The 27,955-nt window shown below is 33.9% G+C and overlaps 1 protein-coding gene across 12 annotated transcripts in view; it reads left to right on the forward strand.

Moving 5' to 3' along the window:
• Nucleotides 1–27,955, forward strand: part of RTKN2 (rhotekin 2) — a 213,618-nt gene that overhangs the window by 108,181 nt on the left and 77,482 nt on the right. For 5 of the 12 annotated variants that reach the window (XM_079900723.1, XM_079900722.1, XM_079900721.1 and 2 more), the window contains 3 exons: nt 12,960–13,125; nt 17,250–17,357; nt 18,848–21,824. In XM_079900723.1, coding sequence (XP_079756849.1) covers nt 12,960–13,125; nt 17,250–17,357; nt 18,848–19,383 — 810 coding nt within the window. In that variant the 3' untranslated portion in view covers nt 19,384–21,824. Of the gene's footprint in view, nt 1–12,959; nt 13,126–17,249; nt 17,358–18,847; nt 21,825–22,297; nt 22,375–27,955 lie in introns of those variants that run through there. The other 7 variants (XR_013824351.1, XR_013824352.1, XR_013824353.1 and 4 more) reach the window with 4 other exon arrangements.

Genomic DNA, 27,955 nt, shown 5'->3' on the forward strand with positions numbered 1-27,955 from the left:
CTGGTAAAGGAAATACTATATATTTCCTACGAAAACATAGTAATTGGAATCTATACTAGCAAATAGATTTTAAAGCAGAGAATGTAACTCCACATTAACAGGGTATTTAAATTTTTTAGGAATTTATTTAATTAAGAGATTATAAAAACATAAATTGTTAGCTCATGTTAATGATGATGCTCTTTCTAGTTAATACTTAAATGAACCCATTAAAAAGAAATTCCTGAGTATACTTTCTGATTTCTTATGGGGCTAATGGGCAGTTGTTCAACCTTCTGCCAGGACAAGAAAGCCTCACATTCTGTTGAGAATACCACATACACATAAATATACTGGTTTGATACAAAGGAAATTATAAAATTTTAGTTAGAAAGTTTTCACTCAAAAATCTGTAGGAAAAGTTTTCAGTCTAAGGCAGGCTTATTTTCTTTATCTCACAATCTTAATTTGTTTTCATCTATCATCCAAGTCTAGTGTTTATTAGAGGTTTTTTTATAGCATTCCTACTCTAGAGTTAAAATGGCATTTCTAGAGTAGAATGTCATGTTTTCTGCCTATGGACTGCAATTAATTGTCTTAGTTTTTTTACTTTGTTTACCTGCAGAGTGGTTAAAGTGAAGTATATGATAAAATATGAGCCATCACATCTGTTAACTGTAAGATACATGTTCTACTTGCCTTTAAGTTATCTTTTGAGGAAAAATGTAAAGTTATATGTCCTGAAAAAACATGTAGATACTGGTCTGCTAGTGTATAAGGATTTAGTTAATTTCTGTGATCTTTGCAATAGTAACATTTGATCTGTTTCTATCCTGCTTTTAGAAATGACACTACCTTTTGCTCAAAGGAAATCCTTCAGTGAGACCTTTTTACTATGTAATTAAGTCCAGTTAATTTGTCAGTTTTGTGTATAAGAAAGATTAATGTTGCTCTTAAATAATATACCTCAGTATTATAACATAGTGAATTTATTTTCATTTAGAAAATTAGGTTAATGAAAGTATAATTTTATTATTGGAAAATTGATACAATTTTTTCATTGTTTTGTTTTGTTTATGCAGTGTTCATTCCCCCTCATAGTCTTTTGAAAATTTCAAATGTACAGAAAAGTTGAAAGAAGAGAAAAGTAAAACCTGATACCCATCACCTAGATTCTTCAGCTATTAACATTTTGCCACATTTGCTTTCTCTCTAGATAGTTAAAAAAAATTTTTTTCCGAACCACTTGAAAGTAAGCAGCATACAGCATAACATTTCTTTCCTAGAATATGTCAGCATATTTCTCCTGAAAACAAGGACATTTCTTTCATAACCATAATATTATTATCACACTCAATAAATTTATTGTTGATAAAATAATATTATCTAAGATACAGAGCAAATTGCCCCAGTTATTCCCAAAATATTCTTTCTTATTTTTATTTTTTGTTTTATCCAAGACCTCATCAAGGGTCACAGATTGCATCTGATCACTATGTCTTTTGTTTCCCTTTTACCTAAATTGTGCCCTTCTCTTGCCTTTTTTTTTTTTTGGTTTTTATGACACTAACATTTTTGAAAAGTCCAGGCAAGTCCCCAAATCTGTTTTTGACTAATTGTTTCGCTAGATTCATGTTAAGTATTTTTGGCTGGAGTTCTACATAGATGATTTTGTCTAACCTTATTTTCACTAGGTAGTAAAAATGGAATCCTACCAATTTTTTTCTTACATGATGCACAACGGAATATGGATAGCTATAAACCAAATTAAAATGTAATCTAAGCAAATGAGATTTTAAAAGTTTGATCTGAAAATAGTCTTCAAAGTATTCATTTTACCTATCTCAGCCCTTTAAGGGAGGCAGAGCATGTAGGTCAGCCCTGATTTACAGGTATCTTATTTCTGTTTTACAAGTGACAAAACATACTCAGAGATCAGATAGAACTTGTTTAGCTAGTAAGTAGAATTATATGGCTTACTCTTTCCTAATGGGTAGAAAAAAATAGATAAAAATTCATGGATTGTTTATCTGTTTCTTCATAGACATACTGCAAGACAAGATTTGGAAGGCAAAATTAGACTTTTCCCTATCTCCATATCCACTTTGTATCAGTTTTGAAAGTAAAAAGTAACTCTGAAATGAAGTTCTGAGTCCAAAGCCAAGTTACCTGTAGGCAATGACTTAGGCATGTATTGAATCTTTACCATTTAAATTTAAGAGGACAATTATAATAGAACTCCTCTGTTATTGTAGTCAGTGCATCTGTATTTTCTTATTTGATGACAAGAGTCTAATTCCAGAAAAGTAGTTAACAGGATCTACATGGCCTGACTAAATTGACCTTTTTCAATTGACTCATTTTTCCTTGTGGTAATAAAGGTGATGGCCTCGCAAACGATGGGATTCTGTAGTCAATCGACTCCATTATTAAGATGACTGAAATCAGCGTACCTAGAAATCCCAGTGGTGGCTCCACTATTGAGCTTTACAAATTCACAGGAAAATGGTTTGTCTAGTAATTTGTATAGACTCGACCTTAGACTTGGCGGGACAGCGTGGGCTGTATTTGACCCTGAGGACTGATGACATAAATATCTCTTCCATCAAATATGACTTTTGTCTAAACTACCAAAAAGAATTTTAATATTAAACCATGAGGTAAGGTTAAGGTTGGGAAGAATAATATAATTTAGTTGCTTATCTCAAAGATTAAACTGATGACAAAGTGTTACATTCTGTAGCTTTGCGATATTTCCGTCTTAATTTTCTCCAGTGCCGGTTCCAGCACTGATTCCTGCCCTTTCTCTTTAGAAACTTTTCCCTTTGCATTTCCTACTTCTTTTTTTTTTTTTTTAATTTTTATTGGAGTATAGTTGATTCACAATGTTGTGTTAGTTTCTGCTGTACAGCAAAGTGAGTCAGTTATACATATACATATATCTACTCTTTTTAGATTCTTTTCCCATATAGGTCATTACAGAGTATTGAGTAGAGTCACCTGTGCTATACAGTACGTCCTTATTAGTTATCTGTTTTATATATAGTAGTGTGTATATGTCAATCCCAATCTCTCAATTTATTCCTCCCCCTCTTTCGTCCCTGGTAACCATAAGATTGTTTTCTACCTCTGTGACTCTATTTCTGTTTTGTAAATAAGTTCATTTGTACCATTTTTTAAGATTCCACATATAAGCAGTATCATGATATTTGTCTTTCTCTGTCTGACTTACTTCACTTAGTATGATAACCTCTGGGTCCATCCATGTTGCTGCAAATAGCATTATTTCATTCTTTTTTATGGCTGAGTAATATTCCATTGTATATATGTACCACATCTTCTTTATCCATTCAAATGTCAATAGACATTTATGTTGCTTCTGTGTCCTGGTTATTGTAAATAGTGCTGCAGTGAACATTGGGGTGCTTGTATCTTTTTGAATTATGGTTTTCTCTGGGTATATGCCCAGGAGTGGGATTGCTGGATCATATGGTAGCTCTGTTTTTAGTTTTTTTAGGGAACCTCCATACCATTCTGCATAGTGGTTGTACCAATTTATATTCCCACCAACAGTGTAGAAGGGTTCCCTTTTCTCCACACCCTCTCCAGCATTTACTGTTAGTAAATGTTTTTGATGTTGGCCATTCTGACCATTGTGAGATGATACCTCATTGTAGTTTTGATGTACATTTCTCTAATAGTGATGTTGAGCATCTTTTCATCTTTTTTGGCCAACTTTGTCTTTGGAGAAATGTCTATTTAGATCTTCTGCCCATTTTTTGATTGGATTTTTTGTTGTTGTTGTTATTGAGCCGCATGAGCTATTTGTATATTTTGGAGTTTAATACTTGGTCAGTCATGTTGTTTGCAAATATTTTCTCCCATTCTGTAGGTTGTCTTTTTGTTTACGGTTTCCTTTGCTATGCAAAAGCTTTTAAGTTTCATTAGGTCCCATTCGTTTATTTTTATTTTCATTACTCTAGGAGGTTGTTCAAAAAAGATCTTGCTTTGATTCATGTCAGAGAGTGTTCTATGTTTTCCTCTAACAGTTTTATAGTATCTAGCCTTACATTTAGGTCTTTAATCCGTTTTGAGTTTGGTTTTGTATATGGTTTAGGGAGTGTTCTAATTTCATTCTTTTACATGTAGCTGTCCAGTTTTCCCAGCACCACTTATTGAAGAGACTTTCCTTTCACCATTGTATATCCTTGCCTGTTTTGTCATAGATTAGTTGACCATAGGTGTGTGGGTTTATCTCTGGACTTTCTATCCTGTTCCATTGCTGTATATTTCTGGTTTGGGGCCAGTACCGTGCTCTTTTGATGACTGTAGCTTTGTAGTATAGTCTGAAGTCAGGGAACCTGATTCCTCCAGCTCCATTTTTATTTCTCAAGATTTCTTTGGCTAGTCAGGCCTTTTGTGTTTCCATACAAATTGTACAATTTTTTTGTTCTAATTCTGTGAAAAATGCCATTGGTAATTTGGTAGGGATTACACTGAATCTGTAGATTGCTTTGGGTAGTGTAGTCATTTTGATAATGTTGATTCTTCCAATCCAAGAACATGGTATATCATCCATCTGTTTGTGTGTCATCTTTGATTTCTTTCATCAGTATCTTATAGTTTTCTGAGTACGGGTCTTTTGCCTCCTTAGGTAGGTTTATTCCGGTATTTTATTCTTTTTGATGCAGTGGTCATTGGGATTGTTGCCTTATTTCTCTTTCTGATCTTTTGTTGTTAGTGTATAGGAATGCAAGAGATTTCTGTGTGTTGATTTTTTATCCTGCAACTTTACCACATTCATTGACGAGCTCTAGTAGTTTTCTGGTAGCATCTTTAGGATTTTCTATGTAGAGTATCATGTCGTCTGCAAACTGTGACAGTTTTAACTCTTCTTTTCCAACTTGGATTCCTTTTATTTCTTTTCTTCTCTTATTGCCATGGTTAGAACTTCCAAAACTGTGTTGGATAAAAGTGGCGAGCGTGGACATCCTTGTCTTGTTCGTGATCTTAGAGGAAATGCTTTCAGTTTTTCACTGTTGAGGGTGATGTTTGCTGTGGGTTTGTCATATATGGCCCTTATTATGTTGAGGTAGGTTCCCTCTATGCCCACTTTCTGGAGAGCTTTTTTTAATCATAAATGGGTGCTGAATTTTGTCAAAATCTTTTTCCACATCTACTGAGATGATCATATGGTATTCTTCAATTTGTTAATGTGGTGTATCACATTGATTGATTTGTGTATATTGAAGAATCCTTGCATCCCTCAGATAAATCCCACTTAATCATAGTGTATGATCCTTTTAATGTGTTGTTGGAGCATTTCCTACTTTTATCTCAGGTTTCCTTTGAGCCCTTCCATTCACCTGAAAACTTCACTCTTAATAGTAAATGCCACTGGTCTCGTTATTTAACTATGTCAAACACCATCTCAGTCAAGAAATCTATTTGTTACTTCTAAAAACATGACTGTTATCTAATTATATCTTATATTAAAGTAATTTTTACTTATTTTTCTCAGCTTATAAGATTATTCAAATTTATAGAAAAGTTGAAAAAAATACTACAGTGAACACTTGTATACCACCCAGATTTAACCGTTAACATTTTGTCATATTTGCTTTATCTATTTTTCTTTTTTTTGGGAGGAGTTTAAGCACTTTATATTTTATTTAATTTTTTAATCAGCTGTTATGGTGGTATGGTTTACATAAAATAAAATTCACCAGTTTTAAGGGTACAGTTTGATAACTTTGACAAATAATATACAGTTGTGTAATCATTACTATAATCATTATTGGATTATAGTTTTTTAAATCTTTTTTTTGTTTTGTTTTGTTTTGTTTTTTTGCGGTACGCAGGCCTCTCACTCTTGTGGCCTCTCCCGTTGTGGAGCACAGGCTCCGGACGCGCAGGCTCAGCGGCCATGGCTCACGGGCCCAGCCGCTCCGCGGCATGTGGGATCTTCCCGGACCGGGGCACAAACCCGTGTCGCCTGCATCGGCAGGCGGACTCTCAACCACTGCACCACCAGGGAAGCCCTAAATCTTTTTTATGAGAACATTAAGTCTACTCTCTTAGAAAATGTCACTTATTCAATAGTGTTATCAACTATAGTCACCATGTTTTACGTTAGATCTTTGGACCTTATTTATCTTATAGCTGAAAGTTTTGTTTTGTTTAGCTGCAAGTTTATAAAGTCTCTTATCTATATTTCTTGCTGAGCCATTTGAACATAAGTCTCCAACATTGATAATTCATCCCTGAATACTTCAACATCTTCCTTTTAGAAATAGGAGCCTCTCAAATTATATAAATTTATATATATATATAAAATTATGTATATGCGTATATATATATAATTACAATACCATTATCACAGCTAAGCAAATTAACAGTAATTCTCTTATATCATCTAATATCCAGTCCATAGTCAAGTTTCCCCGTTGTCTCCAAAATGTCCTTTTAGCTCTTGTTTTCAATCTAGGACTATTCGAAGCTTGTGCATCCTTTGTACTTCTTCTAAACTGTAAATTAGGTCTAGGGGCTTGATTAAATTCATTTTAAACATTATTATGAGAATATTTCATGGATAATAACAAATACTTTATGAAGAATTCTGTTCAGAGGCATATGATGTCAAGTGTCTTACTATTGGCAATGCCAGGTTTAATGACTTGGTTAAGGTGGTTACCACTAGCTCTCTCCACTATAAAGGTAAATTTTTGTCTTTACAATTAGCAAGTAGTCAATGAAGTGATGCTTAGACACAGTGTGACTGTCTTTATTGTTCAGCAATCTTTCACATAATGGTTTTAGTGAACTGATTGCCCTTACCTGAATCGGTCATTACATTGGAGATTGCACACGTTCTTCTACTACTGTCCTTCCTTCTGTATGTGTTAGCTGGCATTCTTTTGTAAAGGACTTTTTCTTATCAACTAGGAATGAATTACAGTCTTTCCTGAAAAGGCTGGGTAAATGTTTAATGTTAATGACCAATTTTCAGAGTAAGGAGTTGTGTTATTACATGTTGACATTGTATTGTTATTGGCAATATGTATTGGAGTGGAGTTACCCCCTGCAGAAGTAGCACATGAGTGTCGTTTCTGTTGTCCCACACCACCTCCAATATTATGATAAACTCATAGATTTTAAACTATTCAGTCTATTCAGTGTTTTAAATTACTTGGGTTTTAAATATAAGGTAGATGTTTTAATTATTTTGCTTACTTTGTAAATTTCTAAGGGACATGTACTATTACAGTATTCTTAAATAAAGGGGATCATTGATAAATGCCAACTTGGTTGGATAGTGTTTTTGTTTCAGTTTTTAGTGTATTTCCAGTGCTGGGTCTCTAAGATCTTTTTATGCTTAATAATGTTAAATATTAAATACAAAGTTTCTTTCTTTTGGTTGTCTTTCTCCTCTCATGATTTAGAAAATAATAATTTTGCTTAATGCTGCTTTAAAAATTATGTGAAAACATGAATTTTACAGTTGCTAAGGTATATAAATAATAGTTCTGCTATTTTGATCACAGGATCTGTTCTCTGACTATAATTCTTGTCCTTCTAAATGGCATTTCCTGTAAGGCTAAGTCAGTTCATTAATTTTCAGAGGGAGCCATCTGTGGAAATAGTCACATTAAGGAAAGAAAAGCCTAAAAGCTGTCCCCCTCCTCTTTTCAATCCAAATTTGAAAGGATGATTTACTTCAAAGTGATTGCTTCAACTTCAAAAAACTTCCCTATGAATGTTGTTGAGCTAGACATTCTCAATAAGGGGTACTTAACTGGAGCCACTGAATGTCCTGTACGTTGTAGAAAGCATTTTATTAGCCAAAGTTTTATCCATTGCCAGTGGGGTGGGGATTGGAATGGAAAAGAAATGTGAGTCTTTGAGATCAATAGTCTTTTCTTGATCTAAATAGTATGCATCACTTCATTTTAATGAATCATAAAATCTGTACCAAACAAGTCAATAACACTAGTTGGTGTGATAGTCCTTTGTTAAATTGTCTTGAAATTGTTTTTAACCATTACATTTATCATGGACCCTAGCAAGTAAAATTACCATGAAGCACATGGGATTTTCTTCATATTATGTTAGTCCTCTTAATGCATGTATCACCTATTCAGATTGTCCCTTATTAAATACAGCAAGAAGAATTTTTTAAGCAGTCTTTTCCTTTAAGAGTTTACATCTGATTTCATTGACATAAATTGAAAATAACTATATCACTAATACTAATCAGACCTAATGCTTGGTTTAATTTATGGTTATGCTTTATATACTTCAAACATTCCTTGTCATATATGGTAGAAGGTATGCTTTCTTTGTCATTAGAATACATATAAGGTCTAAAGCTTGTTTTTAGCCATCAACAATTTTGTCTTCATCCCTGGTTAACAAGACTTTAGACCAGACACCTTTCAAAGAACTCATTTATCTTTACAACATGTTTGTGAGGAAGGTGTGAGTGAAATATTATCTCTGCATTATAGATAAGAAAGCAGGCTCTTAGTTTTTTGTACTTGTATTTTATTTTTTAATTGTTTTTTTGAAAAATTTCAAGATAATCTATAGAAAGAATAGTATAAATGAACCCGTCTGTACCCTCACACATTTCCTCCACCGTTGGATTATTTTGAAGCAGATCCTAGCAATCATATCATTTTACTTGTAAATATTACAACTGCCGTACTGAAAATTTATAGCCGTACATGAAGTCAATATATCATCAAAAATCCAGACAGTGTTCAAATGTCTCAGTCTTGTAATTTTTTAAACAACTTTTTGAATCAGGATCCAAATAAGGACCATACATTGCATTGATTGATTAGTTCTCTTAAATCTCTTAGTCTGTTGGCTTCTATTCTACCCCCCTCTTTATCTCGCTCTCTCTTTCCCCTACACATATACACACACAATTTGTTTGTTGAAGAAATTTGGTCATTTATCCTACAGAGTTTTTCAGAGTCTAGAATTTGCTGATTGCATCTTCAAGTTGTCTTTTTTCTTCTATTTCTGAATCAGATTTAGGTTGGTTTGTTGGTTGATTAGTAAGGATATGTCTTAGTACTTTTATCAGGAGGCATATAATAACGTCTGGGTCTTCCACTCACGTTAACATCCACTGATGAACGTTGCTTAGATTCTTTATTTCATTAGGGATTGCAAACTGCTGCTATTTTAACATTCTTTCTTCATTTATTAGCTGGGACACCTCTACTTCATCAGCTGTTAGGTTGAAGGACAGTTTTTACAAGATACCCAAGATAAAGGTTTGATTTTTTGCGTTTATATACTAGTTACCGAATCTATGAGGCGGTTCCCTAGCATCCTTCAGAGGTGACCAATGAGTTAGTTTTTAAATATCATTATGAATTTGTGGATTTAAAGACTTTTCATGCATCAGTCCATTACCATTGTAATTCTAATTGATGCTCACATTGTCCCATCCTTGGCTACTGGAAGCCTCTTCAAGTTTACTTTTGAGTCCTTTTGGTACAACCCTAGTAATCTTTGATTTCTGGTAGGACAAGATGTTCCAGGCCCATCCTATATATTTCCTGGCCCAGGCTGGGGATAAGCCATTTCTCTAAAGAGTTCTGATTCCTTTTATTAGGAAAGAGTATTTAGACACTATAATCTGGGTATGTAGTAGACATTTTTAAAGTCATATAGTCAAAAGTAAAGTAGGAAACAATTTATAAATCTAGTTCTGATCTGGTAATTTTCCATTACTACAGAAATGGAGAGGTTGAAGTACAGTTTTAATTCAAAAATAATGAAAAACCTAAAAGAAACTTTCCTTTGACTTCAGAGTTAATTATATTTGGTTACAAAATTGACTTCTCAGATTGTACCTTTCTTGACTTCACTTGGCCTTCCTCGGGGTAACCATCGTCTCATGCAGTGGAAAGTTGTAGTTCAATATGTGCCGATTGACAAAAGTAGAGCCAGCCAAGGATGAAAATTTCATCGTGAATAATCTCAAATCTATCTACGTATCAATAGGAGTTGGTTTTAAAGCCTCCCAAATCAAATAAAAAGGTTTGGAATTAGCAAAAACAAAACAAGAAACTGACCTTGCAGAGAACGCTTATCTCAGAACATGTTTCCTCATCTATAAATTAAAGAGCAGATTATCTCTAGGATCTGAGTCTATCAATGTACAACTTTTTAGCATTATCTGAGTTATTCTTTTGTTATTCATTTATTCATCAAATATTTTTCAATCACTTAGTGGGTACCAGGCAGTATTTTAGTTGATGTAAATAATGGGGGCAAGAATACCAAGTTGCTTGCTTTCATACCCTGCTGAGAGGAGATACTTATCTATACATTGTGTGAGCCCATAATGATAACAGTCCTAAAATTCATCTTGTGTTTTCTAATCCATTCCTTGTTTGGGAAGTGAAGTCCTGAGCACTATTATTGATACTTTAGCCATAGTGAAAAAAAAAAATTGCACGAACTTTCTGACATTATCAGAAACTTTGTTTACTCACTTTTTCTTTGACATACAGTTTTTTTGGTTGAAAAAATTTCCCATTAGTTAAATTATTTTGGATGATAAAATATAGAGGTTAATTCAGATGATCTGTGTTTCATTTGCACCTTTTAAAAACCTCTCGTGTTGTAAAAATTTAGCGGTATTTATGGTTACCAGTGTTAACGGAGTGTACAGTATTTATATACTATTGTATTATTTTCTATTAGAAGGATATAAATGACCCAGCTTGTCAGATTTTCTACATAGCTATTTTTGTTTGAAATGGTATCCTGGTATTATTAATAATTGTACCTATTCATCTGTAAAAATTTCAACTTATTTAAAAGTTGAATCCATTTTAATTCTATATACAAAAGGTAGTCAGAAATTTGTATTAAAATGGATTTGGGTGGAGGGAATCACAATTTCAGCAACAAGAATACTTCATATTTTATCATTCAGGTTTTTTTTTTTAATACAGCAATAGAGGGTTGTCCCCCCAGCCCTCCATCTGAGTCAGCTTTCATTTAGTCTGAAAGAAGCATATCAAAGATTCTTCTGAGAGCTTAAGTCATTCTCTGTAGTGATAATAAACTTTATATTTAAAGAGGCTGATTACATGTTATCAGGCTCCAAAGATGCCATTTAGGCAGCATTTTTAAATACTGTGTAAGTAATTACTTTAAAAAGTTAATTCACAAAGTTTATTACCAAGGAGTATAAAGTATAAAGGAGTATAAAAAGACCCTATTATGATAAAATTACAGTGTCGGCCATAAGTGTTAACAATCCTCTGAAGACACTCGCATTCCTGCTTTTTAAAAAATGACAGGATAGACTGTCTCTAAGTTATCAATCCTTATATTTGGGGATACTTGAAAATTTCAAAGTTATGTTGCTACTTTATATAGCATACTTTTTCTCAAGTGATTTTTGAATAGGAGTTCCTTCCTTCAGAAAAGAACTTCTTATGTAGCCTGTATGGTGTTCACCTGCCCATATTTACCTGTTTTTCAGGGAGTGAACAGCTTTTCTTCCAAACTCTTTCCAACTTCTGTAATGTCCGCATAGACATCATGAAATGTGTATTTTGGTGTGTGACTCTGCACCCAGACTTTCTTCACTCTAAACTCAATGAAGTGAAGAATTTCTTCCCACTCTGAATCAGCTTTTGTAACTGCTAGCCAAGTATTCTTCTACACGCATTACAGTAAGCTTAACCATACTGCTGTAGAGCTGCTCTAGCCGATACAGTAGCCGCTAGCCACCAGTGGCTGTTAGGCACTTAGGATGTGGCCAGTCCAAGTTGAGATATGTTGTAAGTATAAAATACAGACTGGATTTTGGCGGCGTAGTGTGAAAAAAGAATGTAAAGTATCTCAAATTTTTCTTATCAATTACATGTTAAAATAATACTTTGAATATATGGGTTACAAAAAATACATTATTTTAAAATAATATATTAATTAATTATTACATAATTATTTTCACCAGTTTCATTTTACCCTTTTTAATGTGGTTACTAGAAAATCTTAAGTTACTTACATGGCTCACATTATATTTCTAACGAACAGCATTGCTGTAGAAAATGTCATGTCAATCATTATCACTATCTTTGCTTAATAGATAGGTCTATTCCAGACTTTCTTTTCCACGATTCCTTGGAAACTACATGTAGTTGCTCGCTTATCATGTGACTTAGCAGTGCCTGTGTGTGACTTGGGAATAGTCTCTTCTACACATAGACACAAGAAGGATCACACAATGTCATACCTAGTACCAATCAGAAAAAAGGTTTAGACTATCAACGTGTATGAAACCATTGCCTTTGTTGTAAAATGTTGCATCCATCATTTAAAAAAATAATTTTTACCATTATAAAGGTTATATTACTTCATGGATCTTTACCTATGAGCTTTGTAAATGAATGTTACATATGAAATAAGTGTTAATGATGAAAGCCTGATTGTTTACTGTAGTAAACATTAAGTTACGGTTTTACTGCTTTAACTGATAACACTGTATACTATGCATGAGTATTAGAATAAGAAACATACTTTACTGATTCTTCTATTTTATTACTGTTGAAAACACAGTTAACATAACTCAGAGTTATAACATACTGTACTTGTTTTATTGCAAATTTTAAGACGTATATAAAAGACAGCAAACTCCTACTTAAACTAAGAGATAGACACAGAGATTATGTTTTAATCTCATGTAATTTAACATAAGTGCTATATGTAGTATACTTTGAAATATTACTCAGTATTTTTAATATCAAGCATTTTTAAAATAACCTTCTAGATATGAGCTTGAATATTGAAAATTCTCAAAATTACATATTTTAAATTTCAGACGATCAGCAATAAGATTGTAATTGCATCTGGTATAAATATGGTAGCTAAGCAATAAAACATTTATTCGATCATTACAGAAATAGTCTCTTGTAAAACAACAGTTTTGTCTTAATATTTAGGAAACCAGAATTCGGGCAATGGATAAGGATAAAAAGAAAAGAATCCATAATTTCTCTGTCATCAACCCTGTTGCTGGACAGGCTACAACTCATATTTTTGCAGCTGACAACAGAGAAGATCTTCAGAAGTGGATGGAAGCCTTCTGGCAGCATCTCTTTGATCTTAGTAAGTTGACATTTGGATTTTCTAGTAGTATATTCATGTCGCATGAAGGGCTGTACATAGCAATCTAAATATTAAGATTATATTATAATTGTATAGCTTGTATCAAGAATTTGTTATGCTCTTGAATAAAATGGTAGTATATCATCAGTGCATTGATGCTTTTTTCTCTCCATCTTTCCCCAGTGCCTGACTGATTATAGTATAGTATACCTTTGAATTCCTAGTATACTTACCTGTTACTTTTAAGTTCTGGTCTCTAAAACAACTAGGCCACATTTTTTCAAAATATTCGGTCAAACTACTTAAGGCAGTGTGTTTGATCAAAGGAATAATAAACTACATGAGGAGTAAAAAACTTCTCTAGGGTAGTGATGATCATAAAATATTGAAATGTTCAAAAGGAGATTCATTTTTATGTAGGCTTCTGTTAACTCTCAATTCATTATTATATCATTTTGGACATCATCCAAAGAGATTTTTTTTTTTTAACTGCACATATGGTTTTTCAGTTTCAATAATACAGTTCAATGGCATGGATTATAAAAACAATGTGATAGTAATGTAATAGAGTCCTAGTATGTAAAATATGTGAAGTTCTAATATTCTCAATTTAAGGAGGAATTTTATCAACAGGAAAATACTAAAATTGTATATTGAAGATGTAGACTATTGATAATGGCTGTTTCTAAGCAAACTAAGCCTACTGTAGATTCAATCAGAATTTTATGTCTTTAGAATACTTTTCTACAGAACTGAAAAGTAGAGCCATTTCCAAACAATAGAAAGTTATTTCTGCAACTCCTAGAAATAATCCTGGAGATATTTTAGGACATTTTAGGAGCTGTTACCGAGAACTCTAAAAACAGTTAATATCTGCAGTCCTCAGATTAATTTTTATAAGCCTTCTCTGATCCATGGCCTGGTCAGTTATTACACTGATGGTTGAGGAGGGGGAAGAAAAGGGATCTAAATTTATTGATTACCTTCCACATACCATATGGCTTCATTTATTTTTCATAACAACCCAGTGAGGTAGAAATTTTTTCCCACTGCTCTAAAGATGAGAAAATTGAGGCCTGAAAAGGTTACAGGTTTATTGCAGGGAACCAGAGGACTCTCTGCATGGCTTTCTTGGATTCTTTATAATTTGTTTTCCTTAAATACTGTCCTTTGACACTCAGTAGATATTTAAATATTTCTTCCAGGCTTATTAGCATGCGCTACATTTCTTTATTTTAAAATTTCAGCTGATCTTAGGTGTGTAACTTAAAAGACAGCAACTTCCTTTCATTTGCTGATCACAGCTAAAATTTTAACCGCTTTCCTAAATGCTCTGATTTAGAGAGTCTGTCTTATAAAAAAGACTGTGTTACTTTTAGAAATGATTCTGGCATTTTATAATTTTTATGTAGACAAAAACAGGAAGGAGGAGTAAAGGAAAGTAAAAATGCCAGAATATTATAGTCTGGATATCAACTACTATTAGATGATCTCATGTTTTCATTCCCCAAATTATGTAAAATAATTTATCATGCTAAAAGAGGGACTTAGAGGGATAAGAATCTCATGACATTTTTATAGTGTCAAAGTAATAAGAAAGTGATGACGACTAGGTTCTCAGGTCTGGCTACTTTTTTAGTATTTAATGCTTTGGGGATAAAATCTGCCAATCTGTCTAATTTTTAAAGTATAAATTCTATTACATTTGCTGTTTAGAATTCATTGTGTAAGATATGAAGGTATGAAGCAAAGATGGAAGGGTTTATACTATCCTGAAGATTGACTTGTACTTTAAAATTTTTACCCTCCTAGTGATAAGTGTAGCCTCTTGTGATCTTAGGTGAAATATGATGTGTAGAACAAAGTAGAGGATAGATATCCAGGGCAGAATAAAGTAACAGTAATTTAGTACTTAGAACAAATTTCAATTACTTGACTTAGCTTAAGAGTATAAAATCGTGAGGGTGAGATAACTGTAAATCATGAGAAAACACTAATGGAACTCGGTGTGTTTAGCCTGTGGAAGAACAGCCTAAGGAGTGAAGGTTAGGAGGCAAGGGGGAGGTAATAGCTAATTTTTAACATTGGAGAGCTAACAAACATGTAAAAGAGGAATGACACTTGCTTTGGATGATCAAATAGGGTAGAGGTAGGAATGGTGAGTCAAAGATAAATTTTTTCAAATATTTAATAATATAAATACTGAGTTAAATAAGCAGCTTAACTTGACTGGGAACATTGTAACAATAAATATGGTGGGAAACATCTTCAATATACAGATTTTATGTGAACAAAATGTATCCATTTAATATTTCATATTGGGCCGTTATTTTTATGTTAGCATATTAGTATTACATTTAACTGTGCATGGTAAAATTTATTTAGTGGTAAAGTAAATGTTTAATTGTAACATCTTGACCAGTGAACATACCACATTTATACCTATGACTCTGTAATACATGGGATAATGTGGCTTTATATTCCAGTTTTCAACATGATTAGTATTCTGCTATCAGTTTAACAATGAAGAGCTTTCATCTATCAATATAGAAAAAAATACTGCACTACATAACTTGTCTAAGGTTTGACAGAGAATTGTTTGCTGGTTTAAAGTGTTTCATTACCTTCCCAGTAGATAAGGCCTTTTTTTCCTGCCCCCAAGAAGGAAAGGCTGGCTTTTACATATTCATCTAAAAAAGTAGAAAGGTGGAATAAGTTATCGGATCTCAGATCCTACTAGATTTAAATTCTACAGGGCAACCTCTGAAGCCTCAAACTCAAGATTTTATTCCCTTTATAAATTGCTGTGTGAGTTATTTTGAAATTTTTACCATATTCTATACTTAGCATTGTAATAAAACATACTGAAAGGTTTTTTTCATGCTTCTTAACTATTTTTTATGTTTCTAAGCATACTGAAAGGTTTTTTTATGTTTCTTAACTATTAGGTGGTGGATTTTAAGTTTATGCATATATTACCTTATTAACATGACAGTAAATTAGACTTAAATCAACAAAAATAGATAATTTGACTAAACATGAAGTGTCTTTAATTTTTAAGCCATGGAAAATACGTTGGATATTGAATATGGAGGTTGAGAATTAATAAGAGAGAAATATAGATCATAAATCATTATAAAAAGGCACATGTATATTACATTTACTTTTCTGCTAATGTAAGGTAGAATATAAGAATGGTAAACCTCCATAACTTACTTTTATAATGAATATATAGACACATAGTTTCTAGCACAGCTGTTACCCAGCGTGCAGGTCCACAATAAAGACGGAAAGGTTACATTTCTTTTACACCCACTCAGGAGAAATAAATCTGAGAATTTTATTTTGAGATGAACATAGTAAAACATAATTACAAGAAAAATTAATGTTGTCCACACTTTTGAATCTTAACTTAATTGAAACAACTTATTCAAGAGTATTTTTATTATTATTCTGAATGCCTAATGGCTTTATTTAACCTGTCCTTCCTAAAACAGATTAGATCCAGTTAGAATTTTGAGTGATCTGTCTTTATGCTAACAGGTTTTTATATATCCTAACTAAAATGAAAATACAGCATTTTTCTAGTTTCCTGATTTTTGAAAGGGCATGATAATCATCTTAAGAGATCATTTTTATATAAGCAACTCTTATTTCTTAATTAAAATTTTCAAAGTTAAAATCATTTTTGAGAACCACTACTCCTTATGTTTTTTTCTACTTCCTGCTAGGTAATTATATTTCAGTTAATTTTTACCTTTCAACTGTATTAAATACTGGATGTTTTTATTTAATATTTAAAATGAGAGAATTTATACAAACCTTTGCTGTAAATAGAGATTTCAGTTATTGACCATCTAGTGAAGTAGTATAGTATTTAATAGCCTATAGATCTTAGCTTAATATCTGTTCATAGAGATTTATATTTAAAATAGAGTACTTTTATGCCTAGACTTAGACTTTGAAATCATGGGAAGTTCTAGGATTTTATAGCTTCTTTAAGATAATGCTTTATAAATTCACTTACTTTTCAAATCAAAAAATGTGTTAATATCTGTTGAAAATTAAATATACATCTTCACATTTATGTTTTAAACTAGCGTGCCTTTTTCCGTCTTTCTTAGGCCAATGGAAGCATTGTTGTGAAGAACTTATGAAAATTGAGAGTATGTCACCACGGAAACCACCTTTGTTCTTGACAAAAGAGGCAACCTCAGTCTACCATGATATGAGTAAGTGGGGTTTGTCTTTTCTAAGCTGCAGGGTAACAAAAACAACATTGTCCTTACTCAAGCAGCTTATTCTGTTGACATTAAAATGCTAAAATTTTCAGGGCACAGTCAAAATGAATGAAAAAAGACTATGATTATAGTCTAAGGAACTCATGTTTAATAGATGAATTAATACAAAATTAATGAATACACATTTTTCATAGTTTGAATGCTTAAGATCAAACAAAAATGTTAAGGCTTCAAAATGAATAAGGGTGCACTGAAAATAAATATTAGCTAAGTAGCTGATGAAAATTCTGAAATGTAAACTTGAGATTCTAAAATATAATTATGTTCAGTAATTTTTTTCCATATTTTATTAAATTTGTTTTAAAGTAGCATTGATAAATGAATATTAATAAATGGACCCTTTCATCTCAGGCCAAAAAATTGGTTAAGTTTAATACTTTGGAAAATTTAAAATTTCTAGACTCATTAATATTCCATTTTCCCACACTTTGAAGGTTATTTGTCTTTGTGGGATTGCCTCAGTGAATAGTGTTGTGAATAAGCACAAGTCAGAGCTAAATTCTGGTGTATTTTTCCACCAGTGTCCCTGCACTTACATATACCTTAAAATGTTGGATTTAAAATGAAACATTTGAGTTTACACATTTGAATATATCATGTAATAGACGTTTATCTGTGTTCTATTTTTCCCAAGGATCATAACCAAAGTGGTATTAAGGCTTCACTCTGTTTCCATGGGTTTTTTGTTTTGGATTTTTCCCCTATTACAGAGACCGCTGGTCTACAGGAAAGAATACTAATCCAGTTACATTTTCCCAGTTTACATATCAGGGTTTTATAAAAGGGAATCCACTCTTACCTAGAAGTCAGAATAGATTTTAAATCCAAGAAAAGATATTTTATAGATACTTAACCTGTAGAATTCAAAAAAATTCTGATGTAGCTCCACTCCTTTGAAAGCTGGATTTTACACATTTGTTTAGGAATATCTTTAAGTGTGTGTGTGTGTGTGTGTGTGTGTGTGTGTGTGTGCGTGTGCAGTGCACAGTACATGATCTCCTTATTTTTTATTTTTTTATTTATTTATTTTTTTGCGGTACGCGGGCCTCTCACTGTTGTGGCCTCTCCCATTGCGGAGCACAGGCTCCGGACGCGCAGGCTCAGCGGCCATGGCTCACGGACCCAGCCGCTCCGCGGCATGTGGGATCTTCCCGGACCAGGGCACAAACCCGCATCCCCTGCATCGGCAGGCGGACTCTCAACCACTGTGCCACCAGGGAAGCCCGATCTCCTTATTTTTTGGTTCCATTAGTTTGGTTATTTTTACAAGTAAACACATTAAAAAAAAAAAAAAAAAACACTTGCTTATCCTAGTCTGTTTTTGATAACTATTTTTAGATAACATTGTAATAACTTTCTTGGGCAAAGCATATACTGCTTTTGAATTTTTTTCCATGTATTTTTTCTTAAAATTATTACAGGCATTGATTCACCTATAAAACTTGAAAGTTTAACTGATATAATACAAAAAAAAATTGAACAGACAAATGGAGAGTTCCTTATTGGTCAGCATGAAGAATCCTCACCACCTCCTTGGGCCACACTCTTTGATGGTAATCACCAAGTTGTCATCAAGAAAAAGGTATTATCTCCTGCAAGCAAGCAGTTACATGATGGGAAAGGGAAAAAGAGACGAGCTCCCCTTCCTCCTTCTGGTAAAGCTGCATTCAGCTTAAAAACACAGAGCAACACAGATCAATTGGTTAAGGACAACTGGGAAAAGACAAGTGTATCTCAGACCTCACCTTTGGATACCAAATTATCGACCCTAATGCATCACTTACAGAAACCAATGGCTGCTCCTCGAAAACTTCTTCCTGCCAGGAAAACTAGTTTAACTGATGGTGAGCACACAGACACTAAAACCAATTTTGAAGCCAAGCCAGTGCCAGCTCCACGGCAGAAATCTATCAAAGACATTTTGGACCCTAGATCATGGTTGCAGGCACACGTGTAGAAAACCCTTGATGTCTAAGACATTTAACAAAATCTGTAACTGTGAGGCTTAATTCAGAAGCACTATAGATGTAGTAATATGTAATTATGTAGGTAAATATGACAGTGATTTACATCAATAATTAATAAGCTATTAGTTGTAAAAAAATGTTTTATAATGAAGAAATGGATTTCTCTAGCAGAGTGCAGGAGGCAGTTTCTAGACAATATCCCAATTATTGGAAGGGTTAATTTATTCCTAAGTTAGTACCAGGCAGTGAACAAGCACTAGGCAGAAGAAAGCATTAAAATTTCTTCGGGGAGGGATTGTCTAGTAATTTAAAATGTGTTAAATAAGAGCCATATTCTCACTGTGAGGATTTTAATACTAATGGAATGTTTCAAAAGTTTTATTCAAACCACAAATTATAGAATCCACCCAAGAAAATTTCTTCTTAGCATTCTGGAATTCTCATCTAATGGTCCACTGGCTCTCATCTATTGTTTAACTCACTACTTAACTCAGTGACCTTTCAGATTCCTGAGATACATTTTTGAATATTAAATTCTTCATTTTTAAAGGGAATATGTAATGTGCTGTTCAAAGTTGTTTCCTTGATGAGCCCTGAAATCCTGTTGACATTAACTCTCATAAGTAAAGCAAAACATTTTTTAGTTTAAGAAACAGGTAGATGAAATATACTTTACTTCCACTTTTCTATGCATGGTACTAATTTCTATTGTGACATTGGCATTTGGGGAAGTGAGTAGCTGATTAACACCTTAAGATTCATTCAGTACTTATTTAAAAAGCAGATGGCCGATTCAAAATATCAGAAAAGTTGGCCATGATAATAATTTTCAGAATTAATCCATCTAAAAAATTTTAATTAGATTTCCTTTTTCTAGTAAGGGTTCATGTCTGCTACTGATATTTGTCATTAAAAGTCATACTCTTTCAATAATGACATTGGAATCATTTCCATAGGAGGTAATTTCCATAGCAACTAATCATAGTGACACAAACAAGATTATGAAATCAAGTGATGAATAAATAGCAACAGAATGAATACCTCAAAGGAACAAAAAAATCCATTTTCTTAATAATTATGCTTCTTATAAACAACAGCTAGACAATCTTAAAAAATCTAATCAGAATTTCCAAGTAAAATAAAACAGTTTCCTTAAGGTGTCAGCAACAGCACTAAAAATCTCAATTCACACTGAACCCTAAATGTCATTGCAACAAATGAAAATATAAGAATTAAATTACTGCCCTGTGTATAATCTCTAGAGATCTTTTTAAAGCTTGTAAGAACTCTATTTGGATCAGAACTACATTATTTTAAAGTAAAATGAACACTTGACAAAAAATAACATTAATTTAAATGGAGCCTTTCATTATTTTTAGATAGCAGAGTCTTTTTTCATTTATGTAGAATGATGTAACTGCCAGGTTACTTTTGTGTTTACCCAGGACTCCTAGTAAGAATTGGGACTCAAGGGAGTAATGATACAAAAGGTCTCTTGTGACTGGCGACACCAGGATAGACATAGCATTTGATGAGAAGGAAATCCTATATGCTTGCCTGATAGAATTTAGAGACAATCAAGTGTATGAAAACCTAAAAAGGTAGGATTAATTTGTTTTTTCTAACTAGAAGGCTCTCGTAAATCTCAGTTGTGATTGCCGATTCAGTAAATGACATTAAAAATCTAATGGATATTATTTTTGTTTATTTTTTAAACCTCACTAATGTTTTTGACAGCATTTTAACCGTCGTTGCCACTAAATTATTGAGCTAGAAGATGCTGCAGGAAAAATTGTTTCTGAAACTGGCATCTAAGCATTCTTGTATTTTTGGTTTTTTTTAGTTAAAGCCTTCCTTAGAACAAACCAGTGTTAAAACTTCTAAATTATATGCTTGTCATTTCTCCTTATGCATATTATATCAAGAAGGATTTAAGTTGTACAGGAAACAGAATTTGTTCTTAGAGAAATTACCTAGCAGTTGTGCCCTTAGGGGGCACTTTGAAACAAGCCTGAAGCCCATCTTCCTAGAAACATTTAGGCGAAGCCTGACCAAGGACCACCTCCCCCCAGAATTATTTAGGCTGTTTCTGGGGTCCCATCTTAACTGTATGTTACAAAGCCTTTAAAATCCGACTGTAGTCTTCAGCTGTACTTCTTTTGACATGGTACTCACTAGATGTTAGTTCTCCCCACTCTCCACTCCCCTCGAAAGGTATAATAAAAAGTTAAGGATCCTTCCCTCCTTCCTTCCCTCCCTCTCCCTTCCTTCCACAGTTAAACAAAAATCTAAAAATACTGAGTTAAACACTTTGTCAAGGAGTTTGTCAAAAGAACTATTTGTTTTCTCATTTCCTAAACCGGAAGTTTATGACAGAGAAAAATATACCATGTAATAAAAACATTTCAGCTTTTTATGAGCTGGCTTTTTACATTCCTTGTTTGTCCTTTTCATTTGTTTCTTGATATATGAAGACTAATAAACTTGAAACAAGGAGTTAGCTGTCAGATCTTGATAATAATGTTATAATTGGAGATACATAATAGAAAGAATAGGTATTTTATTATAATTCAGATGATCTGATAATAATAGCTTAGAAAATTACATTTCAAGCTCTGGGATATAAATTACTTAAAACATCATTAAGATAGTATTTTAATTGCTACAAAGTAATGAGCTTTTTATTTAAACATCTTGCAAGGACAAAGAAAGCATTTTGTTACTATAAATGCACACCTCCTAAGGTAAACAGTCTTTAAAAATATCAGACATGCCAACTCGTGGTTAGTTTTGTTAAATCCTCCCTAATTGTCTGCAGTGCCCCCCTGACTTCTTTTAAATGGACGTGCATGTATGTGGAAAACTAAATCCATTTATTATAAATGCCTTATCTTTACCCTTTAGGTTCCTACTAAATGTATTTTACCGGGTACTGTTTATTAAAATGGAAGCTTCCTTGATTTAGAGACAGTTCATGTAAGGTAGGTAAGCAGTCAAGTATTTCTTTAGGCTTATGTTCAGCTCCTCAGCCACCTACTGAGAAGTTAATTAATTCAGTACAAAATGAAATTATAGGGCAGTTTGGTGCAGTTTATGTTAAATGCCATTTGAATGTAATCACCTGTGTTACCTTGAACGAGGAACAACCATACTAGATAGAGATAGAATGCTGCACCATGAGCAAGAGAAGTGCTTTGGCAGGAAAAATATCGGGCCCTGTGGTTAGAATTTATCAAAACTCATTGTCTTTTTAAAGAGTGAATTATTGAGCAGTAATTAAACTTTAACTGATGACCATTTATATTCTCATAGTTGTCTTTGGTGTTCTATTAGTCGTAAACTATAATGTAGATAGAGTTGACTTTTTGCATTTACATTTCAAAGACATTACTATTTGTAAATGTTTACATGTTTATGTGTAACTGCTTCATTGCTAATAATAGTTATAATTAAAATGGTTTATTCTGTATCATGCATATTCTAAGTTAATACTAGAAAAGTGTTACCTTTGATTTTTTTTTTTTTTTTTTTTTTTTTTTTTTTTTTGCGATACGCGGGCCCCTCACTGCTGTGGCCTTTCCCGTTGCGGAGCACAGGCTCCGGACGCACAGGCTCAGCGGCCATGGCTCACGGGCCCAGCCGCTCCGCGGCATGTGGGATCTTCCCAGACCGGGGCACAAACCCGTGTCCCCTGCATCGGCAGGCGGACTCTCAACCACTGCGCCACCAGGGAAGCCCCTTTGAATTTTTAAGAGACGAGACTTCAGTTGAAAATATGGTCAGATATGTTATTTTCTATGACATACTTATATCATTGGCATTGTTTATAATTTTTATTTTTAATTAAATGCGGGTCAAGCTTCTGGATTAGAAAGTATTATATCATGGATACATATATATATTTGTTTAAGTATTAGAGATTGATAAGGAAGCCAAGGTCATGTGATGAAAACTTCTATATTTTAGAAGAAGTGATTCATGAAAGCATTTTCTAGATTTTTCCTTTAGGTACCCCCTCTGGGCTATAGACTGGTAGAAGTAAACAGTGTTGTGAAATCAGGTTAAACAGAGAAAGACATACTACCCAGCAGCTGGTGCTAATTATTGTAAAACTAATATTCACAGGCCTTGGTATAACTTACATTTATTACAATGTTGTACATAATCCTCTTACACTGTATTCTTCTGAAAATCCATTGAAGTATCCTTAGTTTTTAGGTTAGTGGTGCATAATTTCCCCAGAGCTTAAGTTACTCTGATAATAAATTAGGGACCTAGGATACTCAGTTGCTGTTAGCCACAAGGAGACTCATTTTAATGCACCTCCCTCAGTACTTAATTTATTCCCATGGAGCACCTCAGGGAAGAGGGAGAGAAATGAGCAATCCTGGCTCAAATATATTATTTCAGCATTTTACTTCTAAATCTGTAATGTGACCAGAAATATTTAACATTCCTTTTTAGAAGAAACATCCCTTTCTCTAAGGAGAGAGGACTGCTAATCAATGTGCTCACAGAAGCAAAATACCTTAAGTTTCCAATAACATAAATTTAACTATTAAAGAAATATTAACATTTTTATTTATCTCAAGATAGGAAAAAATACCAATCCTGGCATGTTTGATAGGCAAAGTCATTCCAAATCTTGGTAAAATTGTGTTTTAAATTGCAGCAATTTGCTTTGAGAGATGTGGTAATCTCTTAATGTAACTACTAAAGGAGAGATAGATTGAAAAGATCTTATATATACATAATTATGCTGTATCATAAACATGTTGCAAGATATCCAAATAGATCATTTTGCTGAAAATGAATACTTTTCTGAGTGTTGTATCAAGATATATTTTATTTTTGTTTACTCAAAAGAAGACAATTTTTTGTGTGTGTGAATGGATATATTTTTGTTGAATTTAGCCAACTGAGAAACATATTTTCAACTTAATTAGTTGCAGCAATTTTAATTTTACCTTAAAGGGGAGAAAAAGTATCAAGAGTTATCCATCTATTCACCTTAAGTATTAAAACATATGTTTTATATTTATTACATATAAAAGTAGAAGTGTATACATACATATACATACATGTACCCTGTCAAATCTTCAATCCAGATATTTTCAATTAATTTTAAAAGATTCCTTTAAAATGTGCTGCCAGTGCTAGCAGAGTCAAAGTCCAAACCTCTTTCCACAGTTCGCAGGAAACATCACAACCCAGCTTCAACTGCCATACCCTTCTAGGCGCTTTCCTCTTATGGCTCTCATCTTTTGGACGTTGCCTCAACAATCTGTGCTGTTTCTACTTGCTCTTCATTTCTTATGCTGTCCTCTCTTTGCCTAGAATATCTTTTCTGCTCCTCTTCTTCATGCATTCTCCTCTCAACCCACAGTCAACAAATTTTATTCATTCTTCAAAATGGTAGCACCACTAAATTCACAAAGACTTTGTACCCTCCTCAACCTCTCCATCGAGGTGAAGTTATACTCCTTCCTCGTGCTTTATATGTACCTCTATTTATAGCCTGAAGTCCTTGTTTGTATTTTTGTATTCCCCTATGTATTAATTTTATGAATTTGTTGCTCCTGCGTAACAAATTACCATCAACTTAGAACAACACCCTTTCATTATCTCACATTTCTTTGGAATAGAAGTCTGGATGGGCTTCAATGGGTTCTCTGCTTAGGATCCCACAAGGCTTATATCACCGTGTCAGCCAGGCTAGGCTCTAATCTGGAGGCTCTGGGAAAATCCGCTTCCAGTCTTTTTTAGGTTGTCAGCAAAATTCAGTTTCTCATGCTTGTTGATTGGCCAAGGGTCACTCTCCTAGAGACCACCCTCCAGTCCTTGTATGTGGCCCCCTCAATCTTCAAAGCCAGTAATAGCTCATTAAACCTGACACATCCAAATTCTCCTTAAGGAGGATTTGAATCTGTCTGACTTTTCTATCCACAATCAACTGGAGAAAACTGCCTTTTAAGGGCTCATGTGATTAGATGTAGCCCACAAGGATAATCTCCCTTTTGATTAATTCAAGGTCCACTGATTAGTAACCTTAATTACATCTGGAAAAATCTCTTTTGACTATAATGTAACATAGTCATAGGCATGATATCATATTCATAGGACAGGAGATCTTGGGGGCCATTTAAAAATTCTGCCACCTACCGCAAGTTAGATTTTTCAAGGGCAGGGAGCGTGTGTTATTTGACTTTTAACCCTGTCATAATAGTAATGAGGGAGGATTATTGTGTATTTATTATGTGTAAGGTATTGTGCTAAACACATGAATTAACTCATTTAATCCTTAAAATAGTCCTCCTAGTAACCCCACTAAACAGATGTAATGTAGGAGACTTGCCCTGGGTCACACTGCGTGGTAGTTAAGAGTGTGATTTCTGGAATTAGACCTTGATTAAATTCTAGCTCTGCCATGACCTAGCTGTGCGATGGTGCTGGGTTTTTTTTTAACCTCATCTAAGTTTGGGGGTTTTTTTGGTGTTTTTTTTTTTTACATCTTTAAGCTAGAAATAGTACTTACCTCACAGGATAGTTGTGATTACTCAAAAAGATAACGCATGTAACACATAGCCCAGGGCCTTCAATTGTTTTTATGACCTGACATGTAGCATGAAACAAATGTGTGGTATGTGTATATACATACATATATATCCTTAAAAGAAATTATAACCCTTGTCCCATTTTTATTTTTTGCTTGATGAGAACATACTGGAATTACAGTACATAAGAATTTAAGAGATACTTAAGATATGTCCATATACTCACTGTCCTAATATAAGAACCCTATGTTATGCACTCCTGGGGTTTATAAGATTAAGAAGAATACTTGGGCTTCCCTGGTGGCGCACTGGTTGAGAGTCCGCCTGACGATGCAGGGGACACAGGTTCGTGCCCCGGTCCGGGAGGATCCCACGTGCCGCGGAGCGGCTGGGCCCGTGAGCCAAGGCCGCTGAGCCTGCGCGTCCGGAGCCTGTGCTCCGCAGCGGGAGAGGCCACAACAGTGAGAGGCCCGCGTACCGCAAAAAAAAAAAAAAAAAGAAGAAGAAGAAGAATACTTATTCCGGAGAAGTTCACATTGTAGTTGTTGGGATCAACTGTATTAGAGAATATTGATATGGATTACTGCTTAAACTTGACTCCTGTATATATAACATAGATATATCTGTATACAGACATTTAAAACAATCCCTACCTACCATCAGTGAACTTAAAAAATTAGTTGAAAAGGTTAAATAATACATAAAATAACAGTGGGCAATATGAAAAAAACAGTCAGTGTAACACAATTAAGCATCTGATTTTAAGTGCTGTGAGAGATCTGTGAGGGGTATGAGAACTTTTACACAGCAATTTTTCGACAAGAGCAAAAGGCCTTGTATTTTTTTACTACTAAAATGATGAATTAAGCAGTGCAAAATTATATACTATGAATATCTTTGCTGTGAGAACAAGTCATAATAGGAAGATTTTTCAAATCTAGGGGAAATAAGTGAAATAGAAGTCAATTTATCCAACAGGCTCCTGGAGGAGTTTAATTTTATACCATTCAAATTTAAGGGAGATTAGTTGTCATGGAAGTCTGTGGAAAGGAATGGATTGGATAGGCAGTTAGCCTATTGTTAAGAATCAACAAGAAGATTAGCATGGCTGAAGTAAAAGTGGCAGTAGGGGAAAGGTAGGGTATATTGGACCACATGCAGGACCTTAATGCCAGTTCAAAAAAATAAGTTAAACTAAGTAGGACAACAGGACTAGAGTTGGCAGAGTTAGTGGAAAGAGCACGCAGCTTATGAATTGGGAGAATTGGATTCTAGTCCCTGGTTTACAATTAACTAGCCATCTTGCCTTGGGTAAGCTATTATTTACCAGTTCAACTTCATTATCAGTAGAGCCACTGAAATGGCTGTTGGTGTTTGTCTTGAGCTCATCTAGAGAGCCCTAGGTTCCTGAGTTGATGACCTTAGAGTCTGCAACCAGTGGGGGTGATGCCAAGTGAGTGAGTCTCTGGGGCTCCCTCTCCTAAACCTCCTGAATCAGCTAGAGCAGCTCCAAGTTGATCTGTTTAATTTTAAACCCCATGAGGTAGTATTATAATAGCCACCGTTTTACAGATGAGCAGTTTGAGGCACAGAACAGTTAAGTAACTTGCCCAAGGTCTCATGGCGAATGAGACAGGATTTGAAAGTAATCAGTCATCATCCAAAGTGAGTGATCAACCTCCTCATTGTACTACAACCTCTAATAAACGTGAAATAACAAAAAAACATTGAAAGCAAGTTTTGCCAGCCTAGCCTGAAAACTGTTTTTCCCTAGTGATGTGATCACTTGGAGTATCCCTTTGTATTAAAGCCCCCCATGAAAATCGGTTTCATTCACAGTTACATCCAGCCTGTACTATTCTGGGCATCATGTCTGGCCCTGGAAGGTATTTGGGAGGGGAGGTTTGGGTATATGTAAACCTGACTCTACTAGCAGGCCGTGGAGAGCATTATAATAGAAATATGAAAGGGAGGAAAAGATAAATTCCATCCAGGAACATCTGGGAGG

This window comes from Stenella coeruleoalba (assembly GCF_951394435.1).
Source record: "Stenella coeruleoalba genome assembly, chromosome: 16".
Classification (NCBI taxonomy): Eukaryota; Metazoa; Chordata; class Mammalia; order Artiodactyla; family Delphinidae; genus Stenella; species Stenella coeruleoalba.